The 22498-nt window shown below is 38.3% G+C and overlaps 1 protein-coding gene across 9 annotated transcripts in view; it reads right to left on the bottom strand.

The window, feature by feature from the left end:
- The window catches only part of LOC129723978 (nucleolysin TIAR), a 1146678-nt gene that overhangs the window by 5856 nt on the left and 1118324 nt on the right, over positions 1–22498 (bottom strand). For all 9 annotated transcript variants that reach the window (XM_055678526.1, XM_055678553.1, XM_055678581.1 and 6 more), the window contains 3 exons: positions 625–817; positions 241–564; positions 32–179 (listed from right to left, as the gene is read on the bottom strand). In XM_055678526.1, the coding sequence (XP_055534501.1) occupies positions 32–179; positions 241–564; positions 625–817 (665 nt within the window). The remainder of the gene's footprint in view (positions 1–31; positions 180–240; positions 565–624; positions 818–22498) is intronic.

Below are 22498 nucleotides of genomic sequence, written 5' to 3'. Positions count from 1 at the left end.
GAGAACAAACAAAACACTAGTGAAAACTCACCTGGAACTGCTGCATCGGATAGGCGACGACTCCGGCGGCCTGTGGGAGAGCCCCACCGACGCCAGCCTGCGCAAGCTGCTGAGCGGTAGCGGGGATCTGGGCTTGGGTTGGAACTCCTGGCCATGCTCCAGGTAGCTGCATGCCCATTCTGAAACAAAACCCACCCTCATCAGAACCAATCAAGAAGAAAAAAACGCATCTCTCCTTACCCCATGTAACCCTGCTGATATCCGGCAAACTGTCCATACGTGTACCCCTGCATGCCCTGCAGAAACTGTCCCTGCAGCGGTGCTGCAGCCGGCGCTGGCGTGGTTGGATAAGTCGGTGCCGGTGGATACCAATAGCCGGCTACCTGTTGACCGTAAGCCGTGTTGAAGGGAAATCCGGCCTGGCTCAGGGCTTGACTGGCCAGCGAGGGTGCGTTGTTCGGATCACCACTTTCCTTGCCCCAGGAGCACTTCACTGTTTGGGCATTGATTTCCGAATTGTGTACTGCCACGATAGCATGAGTAGCCGCTTCCTTGGTAGAAAATCTAACAACAAACAGCGACAATCAGCAACAGCTAACAAAACGAAAACAAACCTCATCTTACCTCACAAAAGCATAACCCTTATCCTTGAAAACGCGAATCTCCTGGATGGTACCGAAGGGAGAGAAGGTCTTCTGGAGAATTTCCTCACTGAGGCCACCGGCCAGTGTTCCCCCAACGCCACCGCAGTAGACGGTGCAATTGGTAGGGCTACTTTGATTGTACACCTCATCGAAAGTGAGCGGTTTGGCGTTCACTGGAATAAGTTGAAGGAAAAAGAAGGGAGGTTAGGTTCAAGTTTCCCCCTCTCACAGTTAGAAAAGCTTTCAATCAGAATTTAAAAATTGACTGAAAATGGTCGAGAAAAAGAGAGAGAGAGAGAGAGAAAAATATTTTCGAAGAAGAAAAAAATGTACCTTTTTTCTAGAATAATCATCATACAAAATTTGAGCGTTTAGAAATTTGAAAAAAGGCAATATTTTGTATGATGCTTTTGTGGTTGTTCTAAAAGAGTGAAAATATCGGGAACTGAGATTGTTTTTTTTTCCATACAATTAAGCTGAAACCGACGGCAAGCGAAAGGCTGAAGAAGACAAGAAGTTTTCTGACCAACATGTTATTAAAATTTTATATATATATATATACTATAAGCTGCTGGTTACAAATCTTTTATTGTTTATACAATCCATCGATGAAAATGAAAAAAAGGTGGTGCAGTGATAAAAATCCTATTATAGTGCTTCTATTTGATTTACAATCGTAGAAACAGTTTCGGAAAATCGTCGACTAATCGTTAGGTAATGTCAAACACTTAATTGTGTCTTTCCAAGCTTTCAAAGTGGAGCTTTGTGTGTGGTTTCGTGAAAGAAAAAAAAAACGCAAACTAGGCAAAAAATCAACAACGGCGTGCTTCGTTCGTATTACGAAAGTGAGAGAAAAAGAACCATGATAACAGAGCAAAACGAAGCGACAATCCACAAACTCGATGCAAGACCAAACGGTATTGAATCCACAAATGGCCGACTTCGAGCCACCACTTCGAATTTTCAAAGGCACAAGACTCGGTAACAGTTAATGCGTCATCTGTGAAAACGCTTTTTTTTTATGTTTGCTGCAGTGAAGCAAATATTTAATAGCATTTTCACAGGGAACGCATTATCTACTTTCAAGTCTTGTGCTTGTGAATACTCAAAGTGGTGGCTCGAAATCAGCCGTTTGTGGCTTCAATATTGTTTCACCTTAATCGGTTTCATAATTATTATGCAATTTCCGCGGCAGATTCACGTAATCGCGGCTCTTATTGACCTTGAACCATTAACATATAGCCATTTCGAGTGGCAAGCTAGCACATGAAAAACCAGCGTTTTCCATTGTTTAATTTTTTCCCCGTTTCATTTGAAAATCATTTTGTGTTTTTTGGCAACTTTCATTATTGGAGGCTGGTGCCAAATCAGCAAAACAAGAGATGGTCAACCAACTTTATTCATTTCGATCAATAATAGTATGAACCTTGTGGTTAAACCTCTATGTAAATAATAAATTATATACCAATTATATATTTGTTTTTAAATTAGATGTAGGAGAGTAAAATTCTCTTAGAGTTTGAACTAACATAACTCATACGACTGGCAGTTTTTCTAATGAAATAAAAGATTTTCTGTTGTATGTAATGACGATAGTGTCAAAAATGTCCCGAATGCCAAATATGTGAATAATGCCAAACTTGTCAAATATTTTAATAATGGTAAAAATGTCTCAAATGTTCAAGGTTTCATCCAAAATGTTAAAAATGTCAAATAAATATGAACACATTTTATATAAGTCAAGAATTCAAAAAAAAAATAATAAAAAGCCCTAAGTAAAAAAATTGGGTTTATCAAAGTTTTATAGCGCTGTTTTGGCTGTATTTAGCACTATAAACCTTGGATAAAACTAATATTGTTACTAGGGGCAAGAAAAAAACAAAAAAAAAACATGTCAATAAATGTCACAAAATGTAAAATATTTTCAATATGTAATTAATGTTGAATTCTAAAGAATACATCATAGATACCAAAAAATTTGAAATATGTAAAAAATGTCTAGGGGGCACTCTAAAGGCCAGAAAAGGCCAAAATAAAAAATTATTCCAAATTGAGCTAGGAATCGCTGGAAAGTGTTCCTAAATGCCAGAAACGCTCAAAATAGTAAATGATCCCGAATTGAGCTCAGAATTGCCAAAAAACCCTTCTAGAGGCCAATAAAAAAATGATTCCAAATTGAGCTCAGAATCGTTAATTGGTATGAAAGTGGTGTGTCGAGAGGTTACAAAATATAAAAATGTGAATATTTTAGAAATTGTCGAACTCCCAAAAACATCAAAAACGTCTAAAATTGCCATAAAAAAATTTCTTCAAAAATGCCGTCAAAAGTTCAAAAAATGTAAGTTATGTCTAAAATGTTAAAAATGCTCAGACATGCCACAGACTGTCAAACATATTTTGTGAGCATTAGGTTTTGGGTTGAGCAGTCACAAAAAAAGTAGAACGACCTTTGTTATGTCCTGTCCGACGTTTCGTCCTTGATCAATTAAATCTTGAGGGTGAACTGCAGAAGTTCGCTTCAATAAGTGTTGACGTTGTACAGAATAAATGTATGAGAATGAATTGCAGGGAACTAAGATTGCTCAGCAAAAAAATCAACGTAGTAGAAAATATTTTTCACCAAAAACATTAGAAATAAAACACCAAACCCCAGGATATTACTGTTGGTAAAAAGTTTGGGATGGAACAATGAAAGACAATGTATTTTACTAAAGGTTAAATTTCGAAAATGTTTGAAAATAATTTTGTTCTTATGATTTCAAAAGATTTCGATAGACATCCTTCCTTAGCACTCAAATGAAACTATATCGAAAATATCATAAAAGTTTCCCAAAAATATCATGAAAATTTTATCCAATGTATCGAAAAAGGTCATCAAATGTCGTTAAACGTGTTAAAAAAGTCAATGTTCAAAATGTTATAAACAACAAAAGTGTCAAAAATTTGTGAGTGTCTGATGAATTAGAAATTTGAAACATTTATTTTTTTAATTTTTCTTTAATTCTTGAGAATCGTTTGCCCGATTATTTTGTTGGAAAAAAATGAATTGTATAATATTGATCATACATTTCAATGTACTTATGGTTTTTGCTGGAACTTAAATCATTAGAACACAAATATTTTGAAAATCTTTCATTAGAAATTGATTTTCATTTCATTTATTTTAAGATGCGTAATAACTTCGAGTTGTTTTAAAACAAATTAATCATCTGCATCCGTAATCACATATTCGCATCCGCATCTGCAGATGTCTTAAAAATCACATCCGTAACATCCCTGGAATAGCACGTGTGTGGGTAGCTATAGTGGGTGTTTATCTAAGATTCAGTATTTTCTCTCTTATTCATTAACATTTCATTAAGTGTATTAAAACGCCAGAACGAATACGGTTAACTAATTCGACATTACAGCAGCGATTTGAGCTTCTTCAGCCAGTCTTTATTGATCGAGGAAAAACTACTGCCGATGAACGATCAACACTTATTTACTAGAGATTTCATTTTGATCAAAACAGGTTCTTCTAAGTACCGTAAATTATCAAGAAAAGAAGTACCATGAATTATAGGTAAAGTTTTCTCAATTCAGCACACAGTTAATTTTCGTTGTTGTTTCTCGGTGCGCGGTTTTGTTTTAGTTTCTCGCACACAGAAAAAAAAACAAACTTGTCTCTGTCGTGAAAAAAAAACAAAACATTTAGAAATGCTCTAAACTGAGTCATAATTGAAAAAGTAATATATTTTCCTGTCACTCGCCAAAACTTTGATAATAACTACGCAAAAAGCGTGCAATTGAGTTCTTACGCTTTAAGTTATTGTAATAAACGTAATTTCTTAAAATACATAAAGTTATATGCTGGATTGGACTAACCCAGCATGAGTTTGAGTTTGATTTCAGATAGACTCGTTGAGCTTTTTGCTAAGATAGGAAAATTTTACCCAATTCGCTGAATTGAACGATTGTCTTGGTTGTACAGCTATGAAGAAAGCTTAGGTCGGCCCTGGAATCGGGAGGCCCGGGGCATTTGCCCCCTTTGCCCTCCCCCCTCAAATCCGGGCCTGCCCGTCATGTATGGATAATATAGTGGGGCGTCGTTATGTGAGAAAAGAAATGAAACTTGATAGCACGAAGCTAGAACCAAGTTTTTTTTGTTCTCCTTGGGGTCCCAAACAATCCTAAACTTATCGGAAGTGGGTTGGTTTTGTCTCCGTTTGGCGCTTTGCTTTTCAAATGTGTATGGGAAAACCTCCTTTTTTGAATTTTCCGTTCTTATTATTATTAAGTTAAATTTTTTTATGCTTAACAACATTTACGAACACACTAAAGAGCTAGGATGTCAAATTAAATGCTGAAAATCTGTATTTCTGCCAACACTAGAACCGGCTGGCGTCACTAGGATTTCCATCAGAAGTAAACTCTGCAACACGTTGTATGCCAAGAATGTTGACCTTAATTTATTTACTTGATTCAGCTGAGTGTATAAAATCGATACGACAGGTTAATTCTGATGGAAATTCTAAACAGCTGTGCGTGTAACGGAAGTCACCTGCTCGGCTCAATGCTTTGATCTGGAATCTTGCTTAAGTTTGTACGACAGGGGGAACCACATTGGACGGCGGCTGTTGATTGTGTTGCCGGAAAGGGAGAAAGCTGAAAAAGTTGGTCAATGTGAAGCATGACGACAGAGCATTTGAAGGAACCAGCGGAGTGGGTCAACGACTCCGATTCAAGACGATTGATCACTGGATAAGTATTTACTAGGCAGTCTGATCAGTACCCGAAAATTCTAAGAGATGGCATTAGTATTCACAAATGTGAACCATTTTTGTCGAGTTTGATCTTTCAAATGGCCTCCGTCAAAACTTCAGCCATTTATGTTTACGCATTTATAAGTTTTAGCACTGAGAAGCGATCAACCTCCGAGTGTTTTTTGTATGGAAAAATCTGCGTTTCGTGTTTTGATCAAACACTATTATCTACGTAAGAAAACGATGTCCGAGACCATGACCAAGCTGGATAAGTATTATCCGGACCATAAGTGGCTTACCGATGGGTGATGGCTGCTGCGTTTGGTCACAGTGGACCAAAAACGAATTCGTGTGACGTGTGATTTCGCGTAAGCCGACCGAGTTTTTACGCCGATTTATAACCATGGAAACCTGGATCCATTATACACTCCTGAGTCAACGCAATAGGCAAAACAGGTTTTACCGGGTCGAAGTGCTCCGAAGCGTCCAAAAACGCAACAATGGGCCGGAAAGGTTATGACCTCCGTATTTTGAGTTGCACATGGCATAATATTCGTGGACTATCTTGAAAAAGATGAAACCTCACCGGAGCATACTATTCATCATTATTGGATAGATTGAAAATCGAAATCGCTGAAAAACGACTGTATTTGAAGAAGAGAAAACCGCTTTATCATCACGACAATGCGCTTGTTAATTCATGCTTAGTGGCATGAAATTGGCTTCAAATTACCGTATTCGATACCGTTATTCACCAGACCTGGCCCTTAGCGACTATTACTTGTACCCTAACTTTAAGAGATGGGTCACCGGTAAGCATTTTAACTCAAATGAGGAGCTCATTGCGGAAACTGAGGTGTATTTTGGATACCATCCGAACGATTTCTTCACGGACGGTATCAAAAAGTTACAAAATCATTGGACTCGTTGTATCGACTTAAAAGAGAAGTATGTTGAAAAATGAAACCGACTGTGGCCGAAAACATTTCCGTGTTTCATTTTTCAGGTACTTATCAGACTGCCTAGTAAAAGCGTTGGTGTATCGGTGTCGCCTTCTACGACCGAAGCAGATTACATAAGGGTGTCTACTGCAACACAACGGCGAAATTCAACTGCCTGTTCAAATTAGGGTAAAAATGTATAAAACGCCCCAGTCCTTCTATTCGGAAACACAAAAAAAAAAGATATGAGACTATTGAGAATCCGTGGCGGGTCATAGGATAGGCCTTCCGTGCAATTTTGATCAGTGTCACTAACAGCAAAAAATAAACAAAAATCAATTTTGATTTGAGTTGCTTCAAATCTAATTTCTTGCAGCGTTTCCGTAACGTTTTGACGTAGGACTACGTCTAACCGCACTATATCGAGATACATTCCGCGAAAACTAAAACCAAGATGTAACGTCGGAATGAAAGATTTCAAACGGTTATACTGATGTAACCACATGATGGATCACTATAATCAATATGTCGTTGGATTGATAAAATGAGGGACAATTTTGTGATTCTTCAATTTTCATTATCACTTTATTGTTAAACAGTGAAAATTGAATAAAAGTTTCAAGGTCGAATTTTCACCAACAATGTACCAATCATATGCGAGCACACCTGGCACAGACTTCATGAATAGACACCAACTGCCTGCTGTATGATAACCTGTATAGCAGTGGCAAAAAAAATTGACAGAATCTCCCCGTCCCAATAGGTCAACTAATGTTAGCTTCCATGAGCCTAGACTATTTTGATGTCTTGAAGCTGAAGCTTTTTCGGAAAGTTCGTAACCACTTCATCTATCAGAAGTATAACGTTCTGCTGTTAACAAATATGTTCATGTTAATAAAACTGATGTCTTGAAGGAAAACATGCTGGCACAGGCAACAGTACTGTACCGAGCAATGTATAAACAGAGTGCTGGTTACTAGTCGTCTATCAGTGCAGAAAAACTCGATATTCATTTTTGTGCAGTCTAGCCAAGTGAAAACTACATTGTCGCTGTTGACGCTCAGTGGGGCGTGGAACACAATCGAATCGCCATTTGAATTGTCTTCTTCTTCTTGTTTTGCATTGCATCAAATATCAGAATTCAATATGAATTTTCGGGTATACGTAAAATACGCTGTGCCGCCGGGGACAACAAAATGCGTTGTTTATTTTTGAACTCTACACTCTGCTTTTTTTAGATTTAATTAAATAACTGGATATAGGGTATTTAAAAAGCAATAGAAAACCAAAATGCTCCGTACAGATCTTTGAATAGGTAGTTAAACGAGCTGTACTGATGATTATATTTTACTAGCTAAATGAATTTAGTCCAATATGACTATCCTAGTTGCATCCCGCGGTGGCGGTATAGAGGAAAAACAAATTCATTTCATCTTGAAATTAGAGTTCCGACATTAGTATTTGTATTTTTCAATTGAAAATTATTTTGAATTAGCATTTGCAAAAAAATATTACTTTCCATAACCTTACTTGTAATTGAACAACGCTATGCAAACATTAATTGCTGAGGCTAATGTTGTGCATCACTCTAGCCCAGTTTATTTTCGAAGTATCTTGAAACTGATCAATTTTTTTCTGATTGATTCTGTATACTGATAAAATGTTTAAATTGACTGATAACATGTTCATAAAATTCTATGTCAATTTCAAATTTTCTGTGAATATACATTTTCTACTAAAACTGTAATTCGTTATCGATATTTTTTCCACGAGCTTGTAACTGCAGGAAAAAATTTATGTGACATCTTTGCCGCTTTGTGATCGGTGAGTGAGCCAACTTTAACAAGACAAATAGACATAGAAGGAAGTTTAATTTCTACTAAATCGTACTCAATTAAATATTTTATAGAAGGTTGCCTTTTCGCGTATTAAAGAAAATTCGCTGTATTAGAATGAAAGGTATTTAGGGGGAAATTTGGGTCTAGAGCTCTATAGCAATATTTTAGAGAAAAACTTTCTTCTACAAAGTTGTTACATATGATTAAGCGCTTATTGAAAAAGTATCAAGAATAAGGGTGACCAAAATTTTCGATGCTATCAAGTATCTAACTTTTTTATTTTTGTAGATAGAAAACCTTGTCCTACAATTTTATAGCTCCAATAATTTTAAGTAACTTTGTAAAAAAATACTTTTCTTTGGAAAATGCTGAGCTTAAATTGGTTAAAATAAATCAAACAAACTATAAAAGTAAAACGGGCTCAAATCAAACCTAGCTTCAAAATAAAAATATAAAATCATTGTAGTCCTACGTCAACTATGCGGTCGTGTCTTGGATACCACCCTCCTACTATTTTTCACTAGTGTATACAATTTATTTCTTGGTATTTGCACTCAAACAACTCAAATGAACCTCTAACATCTGTATCTTGTGAATAAACCATAAAAATGGTATAATTTGCTTAAATATTCAATGCTTTCTGCTACACTACAGCTCTGGGCAATATGCCCCACCGCTAGCCGGGCTGATATGTTCATTGCTTTAGCGTTTGCTTCTTAGACTTCAAGCGCTGTTTCACTTCGCGTGTTAAGCTAATGCAAATCAACTGGACAGAAATTTCTGGAGCCTTGAGAGTTGCTGAAATTCCTGTTTAGAGGAGAATGTGGGTAGTAAGCCATTGATTCATTCTTATGTAAGCCCTCATTCCACTTCAAAACTGGAAAAAGAGAAATATTATAGTTTTCTATCCATTCCTGTGAATTTTAATGCGTTCAGCCAAGTCGGAAGTGCGTAAATTCTTCAGAGACTTAAATGATGCAATAGTGAAGAACTCGATAGTTGCCACAATCCAATCGATGGCAACTATCGAGGGATAACGTTGCTCAACTCCGCATATAAAGTGCTCTCCCGTATCCTGTTCTTCAGATTGAGACCGCTAGCGGAATCCTTTGTTGGCGAATACCAGGCTGGTTTTCGACAAGGGCGTTCCACGACGGATCAAATTTTCACCCTGCGACAGATCCTCGATAAGTTCCGGGGGTACAACTGAGGTGGAGATAGATGGGAAACGATTTGAAGTGGTTGACGAATTCGTTTATCTTGGTACGCTTGTGACATGTGACAACGATATGAGCCGTGAAGTGAAACAACGAGTTGCAGCTGCGAACAGGGCTTTCTACGGACTGCGTAACCAGCTAAGGTCCCGTAGTTTGCAAACTCGCACAAAACTAGCGCTGTATAGGACGCTGATACTCCCGGTGGCCCTTTACGGACATGAAGCATGGACGCTGAAGGAAGCTGATCGACGAGTGCTCGGAGTTTTTGAGCGTAAAATTCTGCGATCGTTACTTGGCGGTAAACTGGAAGACGGAGTGTGGCGCAGACGCATGAATCACGAGTTGTACCAGGTATACAAACATGCTGATATAGTGAAGGTAATACAGCGGGGCAGGCTGCAGTGGGCTGGACATGTAGCCAGGATGCCTGACGAGAGAGCCGCCAAAACTATCTTCAGTAGAGAACCAGGAAGAGGCCGTCGACTCCGTGGTAGGCCTCGCACGCGGTGGATGTGCGCGGTGGAAGAAGATGCACGATCTGCTGGTGTACGGGGAGACTGGAGAACGGCTGCTTAAGACAGAAGAAGATGGACATCTCTAATTCGTTCGGCCCTGGACCGGTGAACGGTCCGTTAGCCAAAAAAGTAAAGTAAGTAAGTGAAGAACTCGACGTGTAATTGTTGTAATTGCGGCCTTTACTCGCTAGGGGCATCAACAATCACAGAAATGGTTAAAAAGCTATAATTGTTCAGTTTTTTTCCAGTGCTCTTGGGCAAAACCTGTGTTGACCGGAGTTATTCATGGAGGAACAAATTTTTGTACATTTATTGTGCAAATTCATATTTTTTTTTCAAATATGCATGTTTTACATGCTTATCCTGTATCCAGAAGAAGAACAATGAAGCAAGTGAAAGATTTTTTTGAAAAACTTCAATTTATGGTCTTACCAAGTCTAAAAGGTAATTTTTTAAAACTCTGATAGCACTGATCGACAAAAGCGAAAAAAATGCTGTCGTTAAAGTCAAGATAGAAAAAAGTTTTCTAAAAAGTTGCTTAAAATTAACGGAACGGTAACACTGACCTAGCGTCTCCACCGATTCAACAGCGAAAGGAGGCACACGGCTATCAATCTCGTTGGAGTGGGTGGGAGGTTTTGGCGCGTTTCCGAAATGGATAGGGGCACCAAAATTCATAGGAATGGTTAAATAGCTATAATCTTCCATTTTTCCAGTTTGAACTTTAGGATCGCAGCTATAGTTTTTTTTCTTGTGATTTAATGGAATATCTTTTAATCGGTTATTTTGAACGATAAATTTTCTTCTACAAAGTTGCGCAAAATTGATGATAAGCGATAAGAAAATCAAATGCTGGCTTTCATCAAAAATTTGAGTCACCCTAATTTGTGATTACCGGGATATGTGCACTTCATCATATTGCACAATTTTGTAAAAAAAAACTTTTTCGCTGGAATTTTATTATTGAGCTCTAGATCCAAATATTCACATAAACTCGTTGTCTAGTACGCTGTCGATTTGTTAAATTAGCGTCTCTACCGATTCAACAGTGAAAGGAGGCGCATGGTTATCGTTTATTTGACGCTTTTTCAAAATGGCTAGGGGGACCAAAATTCACAGGAATGGTTAAATGGCTATAATCTTTCCTTTCTTTCCTGTTTGAGCTTTAGGATCGCATTTTTTTTTTCTTTTGTCGACAAATGATACACATTTAAAAATTACTGCCGTCTCTCGGTTAATGTTTGGTTATTGAGCTGTTGGATTATTTCGTAAATCTCGGCTCAATCTAACTGAACTTTGGCACAAAATATATCTATATATATATAGATTTCTGGTAAATTTTCAGTAAATTAAGGTTATACCGTGATTACTCAGTAATATCCTTTATCGAGCTCGAGAAAAACACTGGTCAACACAGGAGTGGTCCTAAAGCTTAAAATAGAAAAAAAGAAGGATTATAGGTTCTTAGCAATTCCTGTGAATTTAGGTGCCCCCACCCACTAACATTTTTCAGAGACCCTAATGAGTTTTCCCGTAAACATATCGTTGAAGCGACGAACCCGATGAGCAATTAATTTGCAACACCTACGAAAGTTGACGCGTTTTGGTATCAAAACTCACAGCAATGGCTTTTCAAGCTGTAATCTTAATCTTTTTTTCTAGCTTGAGCTCTAGGACCACGTTTGTTCAACAAGCTTCTCTTATAATACAAAAGATTAAAACCAAACCCAAAGATGAGTTCGCGTGCAGCATTTGGAGAGTGAAAATGTGTGTAATTTCATCATTCTGAGCATAACACAGTGCAACAATTTTTTTGCCTTGGCTTCGATGTATGATTTTTCGATGAATTTTGACGCAAAACACGAATTCACCCGAGTTTGAACACATGTCACCTTAAGGGGCAACAGTGGCGCCATTTTGAATTTTCGAGAAATCGTGAATAATGTGAAAACAAACTGTTATTGTATTTTTGAGTATCGCTTATAATCTTAATACTACATCAAACAGATTCCAAATAAGCAGGGCTGGAATTCACCTCAGTTCAGACAGAACCACACAAATTTATACACAGCACATTTGCCATCAAACCGTGCGTGCCACTCCCGATATTTCGTTTGTGTTCTCTTCTCCCCATTCGCTCTTTTCTTCTTTCTTTCGCACCGAAAAAATGCGAATGAGTACACTTTGTGCATTTGCCAAAATGTGCGACACCACACATTGTGTCTTACTTTGTGTGTTGCTTGGGGCAATGATTATCGGATTTGACAAACAAACGATTATAGCATTAATTTTTGTTTTGGTTTTTGCACTTCATTTGACTCCTACTGAAATAATTTAGAAGCTAATTTCCAGTGCTGCTCAATGGGTTGTGTTTCAAAACTAAAAATGGTTTCTTCCCGGAGGTAGCCGCTATATGAGCCGTTGAAAGCAAAAGTGGTACATGTGCCATTAGGTGAATTTTTCAGGAGACGCGATAAACGAAAACACTCAAATAGTAAATTTCAACAATTTTGAAGTAGAATACTTCTCTCGGGAAGTTCGGCTACATAGGGATGTGAAATGAAAATCTAAAACCGAAAAAAGTGAAGAATATGTCCAATTTCAAATGCTAATAAATCGGTTAGTATTCGATGGATTTCCTTCGTTCTTGCAGCAATAGATTGGAAAATCTTCTAAGATTCTTCCCAAATAAAGATAATTGTAATTTTATTGTTCAAACTATTGTACTATTGAAAATAGTCAAGCCTTGTCAAAACGAAAAATTCGACCTCTGATTGGTCGTTATATGATTGCTTCCCAAGCACGGTCGACAGAATCATATACCTTGCAATTTAAAATATGCTATATAAGAGCCTGTTTCAGCCGAAGCCGCTCATTATAGTTCTAAACAGCGACAATAGCAGTCATCCCTTAGTAGCTGCTAGTTGCAGCGGATCTCAGCATCTATAGCTGCTGGGCCAGCTGATGCAGGGGCAGCGGATACCTTTGGTAGCATATAGCGGCCACAACTGTGGCATGGATATGGATAGCGTAGCAGTTGCAGCGGGTATATCTGATCATGAAGCATTTATGCAATAATTGAATGAAAATTGCAATTACAGCAATCGGCCTTTTTCAAGGCTACTAAATGTTTTTGGAAGAGCATAATGAATGGTTATTAATAAACTGCTGGAAAGGTTTCAAAAGACAGTACATGAAAACATAACGAGTTCTGGTTGAGAAACTTACCCAAACTTCAATGGAAAAACATGTACCACTTTTGTTCTATGGGAAAAATAATGACAACCAAAAAACGTTGAGAGCAAAAGTGGTACATGTCCAGTGAGCATGAAGGATGCATTATAGCTCTCTAATCTTAGGACATAGAACATTCATGTCTTCAGCAGAGTTGTCTATACTATTGAGTACTATAGAATGATGATCTGTTTGTTAAGGAATTCTGCCTCTTCGTGGCGCTAATGTATATGTATTTGGTAACGTATTTGGTACGAGTTGATACTGAAATAGGTAAAATGCTTTCTGTTACAAAATAGCGCCGCGTAGTGAGAAAATTCCAAAGCAGACAGATCTTCATCTGAAAGTACTCAATCACTTGACCAAATTTGCTGAAGACATGACTTACAATTCATCTAACATGCACAGACTGGACATGTACCACTTCTGCTCTCAACGAAATGGTGATTATGTTATTTACCAAAAATTGTGTTGGCTATAACTTTGGTTTATGTTATCAGATCTCGGTTTCTCTTGGATCGACTTTTCGAATTTCGTTTAGAAGTAGGGCTCAAAAGCTTCGTCCTCGAAAAAAGTTCCCATACTAAACTTTAGCTTAATCTGACTTCGGAAACACGAAAGCATTATTTTGTGACCAATGAAAAAATGCACAGGTAGTTCATAAATTTTTGAATAACAAAAATTCTGATGCCAAATGTCTTAAAAATACATGAAACATCGAGATCTGGTGTTATCCAAAAACAAAAAATGAATAAAATCGATCGGTTAAAGTTTCACTTTTTGACTGAACGAACTTCTAAATGCGACGAAGGACATTTTTTTTCCATACAAGCCTTTCCCCCCCTTATGAACGGTATCAGTAGTGAATGCATGTAACGATTGTATATTAAAACCGAGACAGAAACATGTCTGGACGTGCGTAATATGTCCTAAGAAACACGTCCACGCCATTGAGAATCGTGTTTAAATGAATTCTCAAAAATGTATATGGTCCTTTCTTGGATCCTTTTATCTGCTATTTTTTCTACCAGCAACGCAACGCAAACTGCTCAAACTGAAGCTCTTTGTTCTCGCGCAATGTATCACAAAAAGCAGCACATAGTGTTGTTCCGTTCTCCCTCTCTTGAAATATTTCTCACTTGGTGATATCTTTCGTAGTCATTTCGTTTCCGCTCTTTTTCTTTGTGCCTGTTTGTTGTCAAAATGTGTAGGTACCGTTCTCGTTGTGCTTTGACGTAAAATTGACACACTGAGCGCAATGAGTGTGCGAATAACAGCCCTGCAAATAAGTTAATCTAACGTCGAGATAAAGCTTTTTTAGTATTGTAGGGAAACTATGACAAAACGGACATGATACTGACGACATGATTTGACTACCAGTTTTAGATATTAGCGCTTTACCGTTAATGCTCTTTATACTCGATATTATTTTGCTTTGTGAAATACACTAAAATCATGCCAAAACCGTTTTCGTTCACCACTTTGAGCTCAGTTTTTATCCGATTTTAAATCTGTTTTTTTTTTTTTTCAAAAGATGGGTAAGAAAATTCTAATATGTCAAAACTCTTAGAATTTTGATATTTGGCTTTAAAAATATATGGCATCGAAAAAACATTCAAATTTTTGATTTCTCACAAATTCAAAATGGCGCCACGGTTTCCCCTTAAGGTGAAATATGTTCAAACTCGGGAAAATTTGTTTTTGCGTCAAAATTCATCAAAATATTATACATAGAAGCCAAGGCAGGAGAAAAGTGAATTTTTGTCAACTTGGGATCACATCATTTTGTGGCCCTTCTAGGCTTTGGGTTTATTTTTTGAGCCAGATTTCAGAACATTTTTTTTCTATAATAAAACAAAATCTAAAGAAAAACAGTTTTGCAATACGCGATTTCGCATTTGCAACAATCTTTAATACAGTTATTAGTATTGGTAATATTTAGTGATAAAAGTCACATGCGTTTATCTAAACAAACAATCAAGCATAGTTAAGGAATTACACCAAAAGACTTTGCTAGAGCTTTCGTATAATTACACAGCAACAGACAAATAAACAAACAAATAGGTTGTCAATCAGTTAGGAGACATACATACAGATAACAAGAGGGAGAGAGAGAGAGAGAGAGTCAGAGACGAGGTGTGTGAGAGACAAATATTTACATTTCTAGCTCGATTAGGAACCTCCCTGAGTGGTATCATTTTCGAATAATTTCCCAACCTACCCACCCCCCTCCTTCTCCACCCGTTTCTCACCGCTGCAGAGCAGTAGAGTCCGGGAGGAATCCAATTAGCGTAATGAATAAATAATCACCGAAACAAAGGAGGCGGGCGCACGGCAAGGACGAGTTCATCAGGCAGCGGGTGGTTGTTGCCATTGCAATGCCCGCACACATGTCGTGACACCTCGCTCGCAGAGACAGAGTGGTACTATTATAGTGATCCTGGTTCTATGTTTACTTTGATGCACGTGTTAATGCGGTGGAATTGATATGTATAAACTAAACCAATTGTGGAATGATTTTCGACAGTGCTGGGAAGGTGCTAGTTTTTTTTTCTGTGGAAAGGAAAAAAATAGAACCCCTTTTTTGAAGGGGGGTAGCCGGCCGAAAGACCGAAAGCAACTCAAAACTAGGTCTGGTAGATAGTTAAAATAGTAGTAGTAGTAGTAGTAGTAATAAAAAAGATAATAATAGTGTGAGCACAGTGATGGTAGCAACGAAGTAGAGAAAAAGAGAAAAGGAAAAACATAATTAAAATTAATTTTAGCGGTAACATGCACCGTAAACTTACATAAAGCAGTTTCTGGCCGCGCGCAGGTAAATGGGTCTACGATTTTTTCTAGCGTTTTTTAAAACTTTTTTTTTGTGAATGTGTGTGTTGAATTCAACTCAAGCATTAAAGCTCTACTGCAAAAAGGCGTGGGTAACATAAATAATGTCAGAATTAGTTTTTCGCTTTTGTATTGTTTTCTTAAAAATATCTATGTGTATATATATTTTTTTATTCAAAGTAGACATAAGCTAGTAGATTGGAGTTTTATAGTTTTAAAACGGGGGAGAACAAGATTGGTGGTGAGTAGAGGTGAGCTTTCAATTTATACAGACAGTTTCTTTTTTTGCTGAGCTACGGGTGTGAGGAACGAAAAAGGTTTCGTGTCTTGCGGCGCTCAAATAAAACGATTGCATCAAACTCGGAACTGGGGAACACTTGATTTTTTCTAATAAATTTCCCCAAACAACGCAGAGGGATTTGCTGGCGTTTTCTTTGCTACACCAACAGCGGCCGCGTGACAGCAGCCTGCACTGCATTGAGGGACAGGCCAGGACGAACATTTAACTAGAAGGAAAATGTATTCCTAAATTTTACCCCGATGAATAGTTGTCCACATTCAAGTCAAGCGACAAGCTTCGGTAGAGGAAGACAGAATGAGATAGATAGACACACAGACACAAACACGGAGACCGGAAAAATAGCGGTAAAATGAGAATCGAGAACAACCTACAACAACTGAGGACTAGTTTTTTGCTGGGATGGGAGGGATTTACATCAACAAGATTTATGTGTATTTCTGAATTTTGCATGAAGTGCACACATGATCGTCTTCGTGGGGATTTCCATCGGAACAGTAAGAGACAGATAACGCGGGGGAACCATACCGTATAAAGCATACACAGATAGTGTGTCCAACAGAGGCGAAATCGGTTGGCTGCGCTGCTGGTGGGTTGTGATAGTTTTTCGGGGACGAGAAAACGACATTCAACAGAAGTGGAATAAAAGTGCTTCGTTTCGAATAGGATCACTTTGGAAGGATTGTGGACACATCGAGATCGTCATTGGGTGTACCGCTGTACTTGAACATTCAAGTTCACACACATACAAACTAATCTATCTTGTTGATTAAGTCCAACGTTTTCCGATGGTAATTTTTTGTGACCCCAAGCTCTTGAAGGCACTCAAACCTTTACTGAGTTTTCGGTTTCGATTTGTAAAAATAAGTCTCTTGTGGAAAGTAATAAATTAGTCAGAGTTGAAAGTATTTTCCTTTTCTTGCTACGCAAGATTTAATAACTGGCATTTTGGGCACAAATCTTTTCACTGGTAATTTGTTACAAACCCAATCTCATTTGTTAGCTCGAATTGAATACATTACCCTTAATATGTCAGGTTTGCAAAGGGTTTGGAACAAAAGCAGCTGGGACAGTTCTCGGTTTTAATTTGCGTTTAAGACTGCGTGCTTTGCCACTTTCTTCTGCCGGAATCCTTGGCAGATTAAAAACTTTTCTCCACTCTGAAACTGTAAGCGGAAGGCAAGGCAAGGCAAGGTTTTGCTGCGGTAAATGCAAACAGACAAAACTGCACCGTATGTTGCTGGTTGATTTTTGAAGTAGAATACTTCTCTCAGGGAGTTCGGCTACATAGGGATGTGAAATGAAAATCTAAAACCGAAAAATGTGAAAAATATGTCCAATTTCAAATGCTAATAAATCGGTTAGTATTCGATGGATTTTCTTCGTTCTTGCAGCAATAGATTGGAAAATCTTCTAAGATTCTTCTCAAAAGAAGATAATTGCAATTTTATAATTCACATTATTGTACTATTAAAAATAGTCAAGCCTTGTCAAAACGCAAAATTTGACCTTTGATTGGTCGTTATATGATTGCTTCCCAAGCACGGTCGACAGAATCATATACCTTGCAATCGCTGTTGCCAACTGTACAGATTTATCTGGAAATGTACAGATTTTCTCAGTTTTTTCGGTACAGATTCTGTACCGTACAGATTACAGGTTTCGAGAAAAAGTACAGATAAGTACAGATTTTTTAAATGGTTAGAAAAGATTAGACAAAACTTTTTGACCGACTCTGCAACAATACAATGAATGCGATCTTGCAAAACACGCACTTAGTCTACAACCAAATCTCGGAAATTCGCTGCCGAGAATGGCACCACTCTACTCGGTTAAAAAATGGCAGCTGTTACATTTTTTTCGTAAATCTCGATTTTTTTTGTTCACACAAGTAAATCTCGATTTAACTAAACTGAAATGTTGGCACAATATACCGGTAGTGTTGCTGAAATGTGGGTTTCATTGTTTTTTGGCTGAATTTAGGAGATTGAACCGCAATGGCTCGGTAATATGCACTACTGAGCCCTACTTCAAGTGTGCAAGAGTTTTGTTTTCAACCAAGCTAGTAGTTTGGAATTAAAACTGAGTCAACGCAGTTACGATTCCCTCTAAACAATTCACGTTAAAGCTGTTTTTTTTAATATAGAAAATGAAACTGAGCCAGTGGTACAGATTTTTCCCGGAAATTGTACAGATGAAAAAGATTTTTGTAGCTCCCAGTACAGATGAATATGTGGCAACTCTGCTTGCAATTGAAAACATGCTATTTGGCCTATATAAGAGCCTGTTTCAGCCGAAGCTGCTCATAATAGTTCTAGACAGCGACAACAGCAGTCATCCCTTAGCAGCAGCAGTAGCAGTGCAGTGGATACCAGCGATAGCGGATAGCGGCCACAGTTGTGGCGTAGCAATGGATAGCGCACTAGTTGCAGCTGATCTCAGCACCGATAGCAGCTGGGCCAGCCAGTGATGCCACATTTTCGTCTGTATTTAAGAGCTCCAAAAATCTTGTCACCTTGGTAAAATTTAAAAAAATCTGTATAAAAATCTGCATATGTACTAGACATATCCTTCTCGAAAAAAAAAATGCATTATAGCTTGTTTAACATTTATCCCGTGACTCATTCATGCACACGTTTATGCGTAGCATATGAATATAGTGAAACCTCCGACACTCTGAACCGCATTTGAGTAAATTTTTGTTTTTCATCTCTATCAAGAAGCTCGACCCCATGAAAACCAAAAAAAATCTGTATAAATCTGTGTTATTTTCAGAAAATCTGCAATCTGTATATGCAGATATCTGTATTAAAAATACGCAAGAAATCTGTATAAATGCAGATAAATATGTATATGTGGCATCACTGGGGCCAGCTGATGCCGGGATAGCGGATACTAATGGCAGCGTATAGCGGCCACAACTATGGCATGGCTACGAATAGCGTAGCAGTTGTAGCGGGTATATCTGACCATGAAGCATTTAGCAATAATTGAATGAAAATCGTAATTGCAGCAATCGGCCTTTTTCAAAGCTACTAAATGTTTTTGGAAGAGCATAAAGAATGGTTATTAATAAACTGCAACTGAGGTTTGATGCTGCTGCAAATGCATAGCAGTGTGATGTATATTACGATTTGTTAATACTGTGCATAACAAGCGTTATATACGAAACAAATCCGATTTCAAACAGAAAAGTTCGGCACGTTCTGCTCACGATGCTGAGTCTGTTTAAAAAAATTCACAACACTTTATTGACAAGGATGTAACGCCTTGAAGAAGACGGTTATGGTAAGACATCACAGCAGAATTTCGACCTTCATACTCATGTCTACCATCGGCAATATCAAACACGCAACAATTTGCTTCCATGCGACACGGGGACGGAAACATTTTTTACTTCCAAGCCGCACAACGCGACACAATACATATTATTTTGTTGCCCTTATGAGAGCTCTATCGGTCCGGCTAGACAGAATGTCCACAAGAAATCGTTTTTGTACATCCGTCTTACGAAACTGAAGCTGTAGGAACTGAAAATAAAGGCGGGTCCAGAATGAATGAGATGTATTTTTCGTACATGAGTATTACGACATACGAAATAAAAATTTTCGAACGTTGTGGAATGGTATAACTGGAAATAATTCAGCCACACCTGTTTTTCCAGTTATATCATTCCACAATGTTCGAAAAATTTATTATGTCAGAGCGGATATCGCACGCTATCTGACCATGAAGCATTTATGCAATAATTGAATGAAAATTGCAATTGCAGCAATCGGCTTTTTTTAGGGCTACTAAATGTTTTTGGAAGAGCATAATGAATGGTTATTAATAAACTGCAACTGAGTTTGAAATACACAGGAGTGTGATGTTTATTACGATTTGTTGATACTGTGCTTAACAAGCGGTATATACGAAACAAATCCGATTTCAAAATGACTGACACGCAAGCAGTCGGGTTATCTTTCTTGTAAAAGTATTCTACTTCAACCTTGCGGTCGTGGCTTTGCCCACAACCCTCCTGTGTTTTTTTTGTTAATCCAGTGGAAGATATCGCGTAAATTCGCCCCAGCCGGAGCAACTTTTCTCATCAAACTTTTTTTTGCCTGGGATTTCCCGGGCACGCGGATAAATAAAATGGTACCCCAGTACATCACACACTAATCCCGGTTTCAGGGTTTGTAGCTGGGGCTGCCTGAATGTGTAAGAATTGCAAAATGCGCACGAGGTGTAGCGTAGCTTCTTGGGAGCTTCTTGTTTTTTTCCACATGCTGGTGTGCCTCGAGACGGAGTGTATTTTCTTTCCCTTATAAATTCGCAGTGCTTTGTTAACATTATGATTTCCTTGTTTTGCCTTTTCTTACGCTGCACTGCCAAGGTACCGAGGGAGACATACGTCTACGACACACAAAGCCACCGCTGTGGGAAATTAAAACTAGTTTCTGTTATTTTCTCGATTTATGGTAAAGTTTTCCCTGCACTTCTGCCCGAGATTTTCTATTTTCTTTGCCAAGCCGAGAGATCCGAGGGATTTTGCACGTAACTTTACCGGCTGAGATCTAAATTCGCTATCCAACACAGCGCACACAGCTGTTGCAGAGAAAAAGGAGCCGTTAATTTTACAAACTGCGTCGCGCCTCCATCGATTGCACGGTGAAGAAAGGTACCGCTCTCGGTAGTTTATACTCCATCGATCACTTCTTCCCCCGCTTGTCGTCAAAAATTATTGTTTTAGAAAGTGTGCTTCCGGTGTTATGGGATAAAAATTCCCTTCGCCCACTTCTGGCCTCAACAGCTTTAACAAAAGTTGGATACTTTGTGCTAAAATAGACTCTCCAGCTTCCGACCGAGTTTCAACCCTCGTCATCTGAGGGCGCCTCGGTCCCGGCACAGACACGCAGCCAAATTTTGATTAATTTGTATTCGCTCGTTACATGAGCCGGTCTCGGAGGTGTCATTCGTCACTGCTCAATCTACGTGAGCGAAATTTCGATAATTAAAATTTAATTAGTGAAGCCTTTGTGCTTTCCCCGGGATGCACACAGCGCAAACTTTTCACAAACGCAAGTCAGGCGCCAAGCCTAATCAGTCTTTTTAGGGAAACAATTGCAACCCGGACGCGGACTCGTCCTTTGCCCCGGGTGTAAGTGCTGTGCAATGTTTCTAATCATGATAACTAGCTAGCGTTTGTTTGGGGTGAATCTATCTTACGGTGGCCTGTTCCATGTTTTCAAATCAAATCTGGTAATAAATCATAACGTGATTATTGTTTAGTGTACCTAATAAATCACAGCCATTGAAATTAATATATTTGCTTGATGGCAACGGAGCGGAATCTTTGGAATTATACTTCTTGCTTGATGGAAGCCGAAGCTTCTTGGTGTAATAAAAACTTTACGCAGCGTTTTGTCTATATATGTGCGTCTCTAGGTTTGGCTCCGGCTGTCCTGCACGTACCGATCCGATCCGATCCGATGGCGTCTTGCCGTTGAGATTCCAGTGCCCCGGAACCGCAGGCTAGTGTTATTGTGTCTGTCTCGTTCATTATTCACCGCACGCAGCAGGCTTTGCACTCTCTGCCCAGAGTGCACAATGTGGGTTTTTTTTTCTCCGGCGAAAGTAGGTTGAATGGTTAAATCAAAACCGAGTAGGCGATAGAAGGAAAGCGAACGTTTTCGCTGTTGCACCTCGGTTCTTCAAACAAATAAACTCAGCAGGCTTTGTTATGAATATTGTTTGCTACAATACCTTGATTCTGTATTAGCACGGAAATGTGTTTCCAATTAGTGGGACAACTTTTATAAACATTATAATCACTAGAGAACTGTATTAGTTACGAGTTACGGAGAGATTTTCTTTATCTTTTCCTCTGTCAGCACTTATTTTTGCTTTACAAGCTGAAGTAAAACTGATTTGGCAAAATTTAACAAAAATTCCAAATTGAAATGCTCTTCACCCGATTAGTTTCCAACGGATTTCCTTAATTTTTGCAGTATGATTTGTGACGTAGAGCTTTGCCTTTCATTATGGCCTACCCTCACAGAAAATAAAAATCTATAATCGTAACAAAGGACAAAATCATGTCCAATTTGAAATGCTTATCACTCGTTTAATTATCAATGGACTTCCTTTGTTTTTTGCAGCATTTGTTTGTAGAATTAGTTACGCATCCATCGAAATGTGGAAAATTAAAATTTCATAACATAAGCTATCATACTGTTGAAAAATGACTAGCCA

Source organism: Wyeomyia smithii, chromosome 1 (genome assembly GCF_029784165.1).
Source record: "Wyeomyia smithii strain HCP4-BCI-WySm-NY-G18 chromosome 1, ASM2978416v1, whole genome shotgun sequence".
Taxonomy (NCBI): domain Eukaryota; kingdom Metazoa; phylum Arthropoda; class Insecta; order Diptera; family Culicidae; genus Wyeomyia; species Wyeomyia smithii.
Note: the sequence above shows the minus strand (reverse complement) of the source record. Positions and strands in the feature narration are given on the sequence as shown.